This window comes from Bufo gargarizans, chromosome 8 (assembly GCF_014858855.1).
Source record: "Bufo gargarizans isolate SCDJY-AF-19 chromosome 8, ASM1485885v1, whole genome shotgun sequence".
Classification (NCBI taxonomy): Eukaryota; Metazoa; Chordata; class Amphibia; order Anura; family Bufonidae; genus Bufo; species Bufo gargarizans.
Window position 1 is genome coordinate 90,972,649 of NC_058087.1, and position 12,338 is coordinate 90,984,986.

General features: G+C 44.8%; 1 protein-coding gene across 1 annotated transcript in view; it reads left to right on the top strand.

Moving 5' to 3' along the window:
- Positions 1 to 11,082, top strand: part of LOC122945403 — a 56,047-nt gene extending 44,965 nt beyond the window's left edge. Inside the window, exon 3 of the mRNA XM_044304475.1 lies at positions 11,013 to 11,082. Coding sequence (XP_044160410.1) covers positions 11,013 to 11,082 — 70 coding nt within the window. The remainder of the gene's footprint in view (positions 1 to 11,012) is intronic.
- Positions 11,083 to 12,338: the final 1,256 nt, after the last annotated feature.

The window sequence follows — 12,338 nt, forward strand, 5'->3', positions numbered from 1 at the left end:
ACTGACCCACCTTCAGTACTACATATTTTTGCAGGGCTGGTACTGCTTTTTTGGTAAAGAAATAACTGCTTGGGACTCTCCACCTCGGCTCGACACAGGCCATCAGTTCTCTGAAAGGTGCAGAGTCCACTTGGAAAGGGAGGGATTGCAGCACCAGCAACTTGGACACGAGCACATTCAGCTACTGTGCAGTTGAATGAGTGCAATCATACTGTTGTCTCTTGACAATCGCTGTGGTAATTGATTGCTGACGGAATACGTGATGAGGAGAAGGAGGAGGAGGAACAGGAGCATCCAGACCAGGAGATGATGGGAATGACATCTCCCTTCGGCTGAGGTTGTGGAGCCTTGACTAGCTGAAACCGGGTGTGTGCCACTGGGTGATGCAACGGTTGCTGCAGAAGGCTGGACCACCACATCGTAGCCACGATTCTCCCTGGCCACTGCCTGGCAACACTGCATATGTTGACGCAGGGCCATAGTGCCAACATTGGCACCCTGACCAAGCTTGACCTTCTGCCCACAGATTCTACATATAGCCACGTTCAACTCCTCCGCCAGCTTAAGAAAAAACTGCCACACCGCCGAGGAGGTGATTTTACCACCAACACTATGCACTGACTGAATGCTACCTCTGCTGCCTCCTTGAAACCCTTCACCGCTACTTCCTGGGCAGGTAGACTCCTGCAAAGCAGGTGGTCTACCCCTGACGCTTTTGGCTCCCGATCTCCCACTGCTGCCACCCTGCTGACTCCCAGCCACACTAATGACTTGCTGCCTCATGGGCAAGCTGCCACCCTCTTCTCCAAATGATGATGAAGCCCCTTTGTCACCCGGCTCCCAAGTGCGATCAGCTACATCATCATTATCGAGTGCTGTCTGGATGTCACTGATGTCCTCCTGTGGTATGTGAACTATGTAAATATCTAACTATAGACTCCATCTTGTAATGGAGTCTTCACTAACAGCAGAAAAGCATATATGATGCAGCAAGGAGGCATGTTCTCCTCGGTAGGATGGAACCTGCACGAAGGTTCCTGGAGAAGATAAGGTGGTGTCTAAGAGCTGGAGTATGTGGGAGCTTCTTAGCTGATTCAAAGAATAAAGTCCACATCTCTATCAGTCCCTTCTTGGACCTCATTATTTCCCTAATAAAGCCTAGCACATCTGTCCCATTGCTCTTCACCAGCTTCCATGACAACCTATATTAGTTTATAGTCTCCCATGACACTGGACTTGGCAAGGGGAAGTCAGATGTCTATCCCTCTGCCCGATGATCTCCAGGTGGCGTCGTAAGCAGGGGGGGACTAACAGAACTAAGTGGACTTTGTCTCCAATCCTCATGGAATTCTCTCGTGATCATCTCGGGTGTAGCCTTAGCTATGGCTTTAAGCAAATGCCTCCTAATGCCTCCTAATGCAGGGGATGACACAACAAACAATTACTGCAAGGATCAATAATACAATGACTATAGTCTATAGCCATTCCAATTTGCAACAAGGTCTGTTTCCATTTAATTTTTCCATGGACTATCCACCCCAGAATTTCTCTTTAATTCTTCTGAGTTAGAACTAACTCCCTTCAGGGCATTCATGACCTGACCATTTGGTCCTAAGTTATCAGGAATTACAGTACAGCAGGTTTCACCAATTATTCTGCACATACTACCTTTTTCTGCTAGTAGCATGTCCAGGGCCATTCTACTTTAGAATGCCATAACACAAGTAGCAGCAAGTATAGCTTGCTGCTTTTCCAAGGCTGCTATTTCAAGTGCTGCTTGTTATAAGTGCATTGGAGATATTCAGTAGATACTCAGGAGGTAATCTGGAGGTGGATACAATCTAAACAAGTAAGATTTGTTTGTTTAAAATCTTTCCCCTCTTTACAATGGCAGACCTGGTTCTGTGCAGGAATTGTTGTGATTTTATTTCAGGTTCCACTCTTCAGAGGTTTGGATACTGTCTGATCTGCAGACAGCTCTCCATAATGCAGCAGGAAATTACCTTTTTGAAATATGAGATTTTTAAATTAACCACTAAACAAACTCAGGCTGAGAACATTGCAATGCCACTGCCACAGAGGCCCCCTAGAAATGGAAGATGGGTTACTGTAGGTTCAGGTAGACTGAGAGTTGGGGATAGAAGGCATGTCCCACAGTCTGTGGCTCTCCATAATTCATTTGCAGCACTTTCAGAGTGCAAGAGCAACATGGAGGATGGCTCAAGCACAGTGGGCGAGAAACAATCATCTCCCATGCCTAAAGTATATAAGACTGCAGCCAAAGACAAAAAGGAGAAGGTGAGGATTGATAGTAAGCAGCTGTTGGTGGGCGATTCCATCATAAGAGGTGTGAAGTTTGAGGAGAATGGTATTGTTAGATGTCTCCCTGGTGCTACCGCAAGCAGGGATAGACGATGGATCCTAAATATTGTTAGGCAAGCAAAGCAGGAAAGGTAAGTGAATGTTATTCTCCATCTTGGGACAAATGATCTGGCTTGCAATGAGGTTTCAAAGGTGAAAGAAGCTTTTCATACGCTTGGAAAGGATATACAGGAGGTTGCATCAACTGTTTCATTCTCTGCAGTTTTGCCTGTGCAGAACCTTCAGCATGACAGGAAGATGCGCATTAAGGAATTCAATGTATGGCTTGGTGAATGGTGTCTGAACCAAGGGTTTGGCTTTGTGTCTCATGTTAGCTCTTGTTGGAATGGAAAAGAACTGTACAAGAAAGATGGTTTGCATCTTTCTCTCAAGGGAACGAATGTCCTCGGTGAACAGTTCCAAGTATTTGCTAAGAAGCATTTAAACTAGGAAAGGGGGGCAAAAGAGTGATAATCCAGCAGTCCAACTGCCCCCCGGAACAATGTCAGAAGAGGCCAGTAGCACAAAGGTTAAGAAATGGCAAGCTCAGAGTCTTGTCTACAAATGCTCGCAGTCTAGGGAATAGGATCAATGAACTTGAGGCTATAATGGCATCTGAGAATATAGATTTGTGAATACTAAAATGGCCTCCTTCCGGGTTGGCTCCTCCACTACTTGCTGTAGAGATAATCCCAGTAGGGAATTTAGAATATCTGTACTCCCGGCAGAACTAGCTATTTTGGTTTTCCAGTTTACATCTGGAAGATTGAAGTCTCCCATAATGATAACTTCCCCCTTCAATGTCATTTTAGCTATTTCCTCAACTAGTAGATCATCTAATTCTTTGACTTGGCTAGGTGGTCTATATATCACACCTACACGAGTTAGGCCTCTTTCACACTTGCGTTGTCCGGATCCGGCGTGTACTCCACTTGCCGGAATTACACGCCGGATCCGGAAAAACGCAAGTGTACTGAAAGCATTTGAAGACGGATCCGTCTTCAAAATGCTTTCAGTGTTACTATGGCAGCCAGGACGCTATTAAAGTCCTGGTTGCCATAGTAGTAGTGGGGAGCGGACGAGCGGTATACTTACAGTCCGCGCGGCTCCCGGGGCGCTCCAGAATGATGTCAGAGCGCCCCATGCGCATGGATCTTGTGATCCATGCGATCACGTCATCCATGCGCCTGGGGCGCCCTGACGTCACTCTGGAGCGCCCCGGGAGCCGCACGGATGGTAAGTATGCTGCTCCCCGCTCCCCACTACACTTTACCATGGCTGCCAGTACTTTAGCGTCCCGGCAGCCATGGTAACCATTGAGAAAAAGCTAAACGTCGCATCCGGCAATGCGCCGAAACAACGTTTAGCTTAAGGCCGGATCCGGATCAATGCCTTTCAATGGGCATTCATTCCGGATCCGGCCTTGCGGCAAGTGTTCCGGATTTTTGGCCGGAGCAAAAAGCGCAGCATGCTGCGCTATTTGTTGCGGCCAAAAAACGTTCCGTTCCGGAACTGAAGACATCCTGATGCATCCTGAAGGGCGGACTGTCCGTTCAGAATGCATTAGGATAATCCTGATCAGTATTCTTCCGGCATAGAGCCCCGACGACGGAACTCTATGCCGGAAGACAATAACGCAGATGTGAAAGAGCCCTTACCTTATGATTATCAAGCTGAAAGGTAACCCAAACTGACTCTAAATTGTTCTCGCTAAATTGTATCAAATTAGATTTTATGCTATCTTTGACATACAGGGCCACCCTGTATTATCTTTCACATACAGGGCCACCCATACATTACTGAAACGTGGTTCAAGGGGAGTAATGACTGGGATATATCAATACCAGGGTTCTCTCTATACAGGAAGGACAGAGAAGGCAAGAAGGGGGGAGGGGTGTCCCTGTATGTGAAAGATAGCATAAAATCTAATTTGATACAAGTTAGCGAGAGTCACACCACACATAAACAAAAGTTTTAGATTTTAGAAAAACTGACTTTTCTAAAATTAGATTAGTGGTATACGAGTCCCTATCAGACTGGAACAGTTTCATTGGAGTCCAGGAGAAATGGGACTACTTAAAAGTGGCACTATTGAAGGCAACAGAAAATTGCATTAGGCTTGTCAGTAAAAGCAAAAAAAGGAAGAGACCACTGTGGTACTCAGCAGAAGTGGCCAAAATCATTAAAAACAAAAAGATAGCATTTAGGAATTATAAAAAAAAAAAAAAAAACGAGGATGACAGACAAATTTATAAGATTAAGCAGAGAGAGGCCAAACAAGTTATAAGAGCTTCTAAAGCACAGGCAGAAGAGAAATTAGCTCAGTCAGGGAAAAAAGGCGATAAGGCATTCTTCAGATACATAAATGAAAAAAGGAAACTAAAACAAGGAATTACCAAATTAAAAACAAAAGAAGGAAGGTATATGGAAGAAGATAAAGAACTAGCTGACTGCCTCAATGAATACTTCTGTTCAGTTTTTACAAAGGAAAATGAAGGAGAAGAGCCTCAGTTAGGAAAGAAGACTAATGAATCTTTTGACGCATGTGTCTTTACAGAGGAAGATGTTCTAAGTCAACTGTCTAAAATTAATACACAGGGGCCTGATGGGATACACCCAAAGCTATTAAAAGAGCTCAGCGGTGAACTAGCAAAACCATTAACAGATTTATTTAACCAATCACTGGCAACAGGAGTCGTCCCAGAAGATTGGAAATTAGCAAATGTTGTGCCCATTCACAAGAAAGGTAGTAGGGATGAATTGGGCAACTAAAGGCCAGTAAGCCTGACATCAATAGTGGGGAAATTAATGGAAACCATACTTAAGGAGAGGATTGTGTACCATCTAAAATCCCATGGATTGAAAGATGAAAAACAGCATGGGTTTACTTTAGGGAGATCATGTCAAACTAATCTTATTGATTTTTTTGATTGGGTGACTAAATAATAGATGGAGGAGGTGCAGTAGACATCGCTTATCTAGACTTTAGTAAGGCTTTTGATACTGTCCCACATAGAATGCTTATCAATAAAATGCAGTCATTGGGCTTGGACTCCCATATTGTTGAATGGATTAGGCAGTGGCTGAGGGACAGGCAACAGAGGGTTGTAGTCAATGGAGTATATTCAGACCAAGGTCTTTTTACCAGTGGGGTACCTCAGGGATCTGTTCTGGGACCCATATTGTTTAATATCTTTATCGGCGAAATTGCAGAAGGCCTCAATGGTAAGGTGTGTCTTTTTGCTGATGACACAAAGATTTGTAACAGGGTTGATGTTCCTGGAGGAATACACCAAATGGAAAAGGACATAGGAAAACTAGAGGAATGGTCAAAAATCTGGCAACTAAAATTTAATGTTGATAAGTGCAAGATAATGCACCTGGGACATAAAAACCCAAGAGCAAAATATTAAATCAGTGATGCATTCCTAACCTCAGTATCTGAGGAAAGGGATTTAGGGATCATTATTTCAAAAGACTTAAAGGTAGGCAGACAATGTCACAGAGCAGCAGGAAATGCTAGCAGAATGCTTGGGTGTATAGAAAGAGGAATTACCAGTAGAAAGAGGGAGGTGCTCATGCCGCTCTACAGAGCACTAGTAAGACCTCATTTGGAGTATTGTGCTCAGTACTGGAGACCATATCTCCAGGATATTGATACTTTGGAGAGAGTTCAGACAAGAGCTACTAAACTGGTACATGGATTGCAGGATAAAACTTACCAGGAAAGATTAAAGGACCTTAATATGTATAGCTTGGAAGAAAGCCGAGACAGAGGGGATATGATATAAACTTTTAAATACATAAAGGGAATCAACAACGTAAAAGAGAAAATAATATTTAAAAGAAGAAATACTGCTACAAGAGGACATAGTTTTAAATTAGAGGGGCAAAGGTTTAAAAGTAATATCAGGAAGTATTACTTTACTGAGAGAGTAGTGGATGCATGGAATAGCCTTCCTGCAGAAGTGGTAGCTGCAAATACAGTGGAGGAGTTTAAGCATGCGTGGGATAGGCATAAGGCCATCCTTCATATAAGATAGGGCCAGGGGCTAGCCATAGTATTTAGTATATTGGGCAGACTAGATGGGCCAAATGGTTCTTATCTGCCGACACATTCTATGTTTCTATGTAAGTGGGCCCTAGATGCTCCACTATACCATTTAATGCATCTCTGGTGTAATTCACAAATCTCTGATTATAGTAGATATAGTTGATCCAATCCACATTTGTGTTTATAGTCACTATAGGGATTAAAGATTCAAACCCTGCTGACACTTGATTTCTGGCTTTGAATTCATCTGGGACCCCCCTGGGCACTCCTATATCATCTATATACAAGTGGGAATTGAGGCTGCCTCCTGGGTTAAAGCACATTGCACATGCCAGGCAATTGTCAACTTTGTCCTAAGTTTCATATCTGCACAGAACCAGATCATATCCCCTAATGCTTCAGTCTGATTCATCAAATGACTTTGATAGGGTTCACCAGTGGTATTCATCAAAGTTCCACAATATCCTTCTGGAAACCTGCCCATGTTTTTCCCTTTGTCCCCTCTATCTCAAAATATGCGTAATTCCCCTTGTATATGGTTATCCCTCCCCCAGGTTCAGGGGTTCCTCTTAAGATTGGGAACTTCTCCTCCCTTGCATTCAGTCATATCGGCAGTTTGATTCACATATATGCTTGTAAAACATGAATATTGACTAGGAATTAGGTGAACGGGCACAGTTCCTAAGTGTGGTCTGGCTGTGGCACAGGTGATACACCCAGATCTGTTTACCTGTGATGCCATGTACTTCATCCATTCCAACCAAAAATTACGGTCCGAAAAACCTGTTTCCACTGCCAATGTCTCCTCTACAGTAAAGAGGAGTTTAGCTACTTTACCGGCAACAAGGGGTTGGGCTCTTTTATTGGCAGTGAACTAGGGGTTGGAATTGGGACAGGCCTGTCTCCGATGTTCTTGAGGTGGAACTGTCCCCAGGGCCTATATTTATCAGATGGATATCTCCTCAGAACATAGATTCTCAAGTCCGTTGGCTGGGGGGATTTAATAGTTAGTATTAAGGGATGGCAATCTTCCCCTTGAGTTTCACAGATGTGGGAGTAGTTAGTAGAACATGGAATGGGCAATCAAATCTGGGTTCAAGAGTCTTTCTGACATGCCTTTTCACCACAACCCACTCTCCTGGCTGAAGGGTATGACTTCCAGGAATCTGGCTGGGATCTGGAAGTGAAAAATATACTCGAAAATGTAGATCAGTCAGATGTTTACACAGAGCAGATAGATAGGCAGACAAGCAATCATATTGCAAAGCAAGTTCTTGGGGAAAGTACTGTCCTAACATGGGGGCACTCCCAAATGGGTACAGCTATTCCTTCCCCCTAGGGGTGTGCCTGACACTGAATAGGGCAATTGGAAGAGTGTCTGGCCATGGTTTACCAGTCTCTTGAGCCATTTTCAGCATTTTTAGTTTCAATGTGCCGCTCAGTCTTTCGACTTTGCCGCTGCTTTGTGGTCTGTATGGGGTATGGAATGCAAGGTAAGTCCCAAGTGCAGCCCATATCTCCTGGGCTACTTCAGCTGTGAAGGCAGTTCCTTGATCACTCTCTATCACTTCAGGTACCCCAAATGTGCAGACAATCTCATTTAACAGCTTCTTTACTGTTGTCTTCGCCTTCTGATTCTTCACGGGATAGGCTTCAGGTCATCCAGAGAATATGTCTATGAGCACTTGAGCATACTGGAATCCCTGTGCAGGGGGCATCTGCATGTGGTCAATCTGGATCCTTTGAAAGGGGTAGAGAGGTTTTGGTGAACACTTGACAGTTAATTTTTCCATTTACCCTGGGTTGCATCTGGCACAGACCATGTAGCTATTTAAATATCGGGCAGTGTACATGGAGATGGCTGGAGCCAAGAAGATGGAGGATATGAGGTTATGCATGGCTTCCTTCCAGAGAGGAGACTGGTCCCGCTCCCTTAGTAATGAAATTGCGGCTCCTCCGGATGGGGCCAAAATCATGAGCTACTCCAAAAGCGTATCTCTAATTCGTATATATGAAGGCAGTCTTCCCCTCAGCCATCTTGCAGGCCTCAGTGAGGGCTATCAGTTCAGCCTCCTGGGCAGACTTGTCAGGAAAAAGAGGGTAGGCTTGTAGTACATCAAGTAAGGAGGTAACATCATATCCAGTATGATATCTGCCTTGATCATCTGCATATCGAGATCCATCCACAAACAGATTGAGATCAGGATTGTCCAGTATTGTTTCAGTTACGTTCGGAAGAGGCTCAGTCTCTTGCTTAATCAACTCCAGGCAATCATGGCAATCTCCAGATTAAAAAGCATCATCAGAATAAACATCTCCCTCCTCAACAATATCCCCTTGAGGAGATAGAAGGAGGGAAGCAGGGTTGAGGACATGACACCTAGAGATAGTCACAGTGTGTGGAAGAAGAAGAGAACACTGCATATGATGTCTAGCAGCTGAGAGATGTTTTGGTTGAGTTTGCTGTAGAATTGCAGAAATGTCATGGAGGGCCAAAATCTGCAGAGGGTGACCCAGGACAATATTAGAAGTCTTGTCCAGAAGAAGATGGCTGGCGTGAATAGCACTCATGGATTAGTGAAGGCAAAAAGCTATTGGCATTCGGGTGTAAAGGTACAGAGAAAAAGGCATTCGCTAGATCAATGACTGTAAAGGCCACTGCATCCGGTGGTACTGCAGAGAGCAGAGTGTGGGGGTTTGGTACAATCACAGTTTCCAAGACTGTTGCTTCATTTACAGCCCGAAGATCATGAACCATCCTGTAGGTGTCAGGTTGTCCTTTTTTACCTTTCTTCCTCACTGGGAAAGTGTTGTGTTACATGGAGAGGTGGTGGGAATTATGGCACCAGCTTTTAAGAAAGCCCGTACCTGTTGAGTGAGAGCGTCCATCTGCGCTATAGCCAGGGGATACTGCGGTTTGCGAGGGAGAACTGCACCTGATTTCAGGTGTACCATTTCAGGCTGCACCCGAAGCCTACCTACAGTACAGACCAAAAGTTTGGACACACCTTCTCATTCAAAGAGTTTTCTTTATTTTCATAACTATAAAAATTGTGGATTCACACTGAAGGCATCAAAACTATGAATTAACACATGTGGAATTATATACATAACAAAAAAGTGTGAAACAACTGAAAATATGCTCTGATTACTGCTTTGCACACTCTTGCTATTCTCTTGATGAGCTTCAAGAGGTAGTCACCTGAAATGGTTTTCACTTCACAGGTGTGCCCTGTCAGGTTTAATAAGTGGAATTTCTTGCCTTATAAATGGGGTTGGGACCATCAGTTGCGTTGTGGAGAAGTCAGGTGGATAAACAGCTGATAGTCCTACTGAATAGACTGTTAGAAATTGTATTATGGCAAGAAAAAAGCAGCCAAGTAAAGAAAAACGAGTGGCCATCATTACTTTAAGAAATGAAGGTCAGTCAGTCTGAAAAATTGGGAAAACTTTGAAAGTGTCCCCAAGTGCAGTCACAAAAACCATCAAGCACTACAAAGAAACTGACTCACATGAGGACCGCCCCAGGAAAGGAAGACCAAGAGTCACTTCTGCTGCGGAGGATAAGTTCATCCGAGTCACCAGCCTCAGAAATCGCAGGTTAACAGCAGCTCAGATTAGAGACCAGGTCAATGCCACACAGAGTTCTAGCAGCAGACACATCTCTAGAACAACTGTTAAGAGGAGACTGTGTGAATCAGGCCTTCATGGTAGAATATCTGCTAGGAAACCACTGCTAAGGACAGGCAACAAGCAGAAGAGACTTGTTTGGGCTAAAGAACACAAGGAATGGACATTAGACCAGTGGAAATCTGTGCTTTGGTCTGATGAGTCCAAATTTGAGATCTTTGGTTCCAACAACCGTTTCTTTGTGCGACGCAGAAAAGGTGAACGGATGGACTCTACATGCCTGGTTCCCACCGTGAAGCATGGAGGAGGAGGTGTGATGGTGTGGGGGTGCTTTGCTGGTGACACTGTTGGGGATTTATTCAAAATTGAAGGCATACTGAACCAGCATGGCTACCACAGCATCTTGCAGGGGCATGCTATTCCATCCAGTTTGCGTTTAGTTGGACCATCATAAATTTTTCAACAGGACAATGACCCCAAACACACCTCCAGACTGTGTAAGGGCTATTTGACCATGAAGGAGAGTGATGGGGTGCTGCGCCAGAAGACCTGGCCTCCACAGTCACCGGACCTGAACCCAATCAAGATGTTTTGGGGTGAGCTGGACCACAGAGTGAAGGCAAAAGGGCCAACAAGTGCTAAGCATCCCTGGGAACTCCTTCAAGACTGTTGGAAGACCATTTCAGGTGACCACCTCTTGAAGCTCATCAAGAGAATGCCAAGAGTGTGCAAAGCAGTAATCAAAGCAAAAGGTGGCTACTTTGAAGAACCTAGAATGACATATTTTCAGTTGCTTCACACTTTTTTGTTATGTATATAATTCCACATGTGTTAATTAATAGTTTTGATGCCTTCAGTGTGAATCTACAATTTTCATAGTCATGAAAATAAAGAAAACTCTTTGAATGAGAAGGTGTGTCCAAACTTTTGGTCTGTACTGTATATCCTGTGGTCCTTTTTCCCACAGCGTCTCAGGTATGACGGATAAAAAGCAGCTGAGAGTGGACCTTCGTGCAGACAGTCTTCTTGGGACATAAGAGCGGCCAACATGACTGTCTCCTCTGGCTAAAGGGGAGTGGAAAGGGTGACTGTACCATCGGGCTGAAACTGTATGTTGTCTTTCATTTTGTATAGCAGATCTGCACCCAAAAGGTTAAGTGGACACGTGGAGGAGACTACAAACTGTGAAAGCACTTCATTGGATGGCTGTGGTCCAAAAGAAACACTGAGCGGTTTTGTTAAGGGAGAGGATCGATCATGTCCATCAATGCCGATGCACTGTCCAGGAAGGAGGGTTTGGGGATCTCATCACGTCCAATTATGCTTCTGGCTGCACCAGTATCCACAAGAAAAGTGTGCATGTCTCCCCCTATCTGCAGCTGCACTGTAGGTGCAGGTCCACAGTGGGGAGGGAGGAGGGCCATGGTGGGGTTGGCTACTCTGATGTGTGGATCTGGCTTGCCCCTGTCCTAGAGGGTGTGGTACCCCTCCCTGTTGTGGTGGAGGAGGAGGAGGGGGAGCCCATGTAGACACACCGGACGGCCCCCTTCTTCCTTGCTGAGGGGGGTTATGCAGGCGCTCTCTTCTGAAATGTCAGAGCCGGCCACGACCTCAGCAGGTCTGGTATCTCACCCTGGACGGGGGGATATGCTTTGGCTGAGAGCATTACGCTGGCCCAGGGAGCTGCCTCTATTCCTTTATCCACCAAGGTTAACGTGTCAAGAGGAACAGAATGATACTTTGGGCGAGCAGTTTTTTGGATGTGAGGTTTTAATCAATCGGCAAAAGCACTAGACAGCATTCTAGTTTGTACTGGGTCCTGTTTAGAGAACCCCAGGTCCTTAAAAATTTGCTCCATTCGGTTTGCAAATTTTTACCACTGACTTTGCCTTATCTTGTTTCATATGCTGAATTTGGATCACCTGATCGGCCAGTCTGGTCCTAGCCCAAGTCTCCAATAATTCACAAAAATGCACTCCAGTTTGATAGTTTTTTTGGTATTCTTCCTCCCCATGGTTCAGGGATGCCAGTTTCTTAGCAATGGTTGACCAAAAAGATTCCCCTGCGTTAATTTGAGTAAGTCCAGACAGATCTCTTCATGTGGCAGAATGTGTTTTTATGATTTCGGGCTGGGGGGAGAGTTCACCAGATTGGTGGCCTGTGTGGGGTTAAGTCATGTTTCTCCCCTGATGGTTCATTTCAGGGGAAGGCTTAGGGGTCTGGCTTGTCTGGTTAGGACCTCTGTTTGTCCTGCTAATCTGGCCACCTCCAGGTCTCTTTCTCTCTCTCTCTC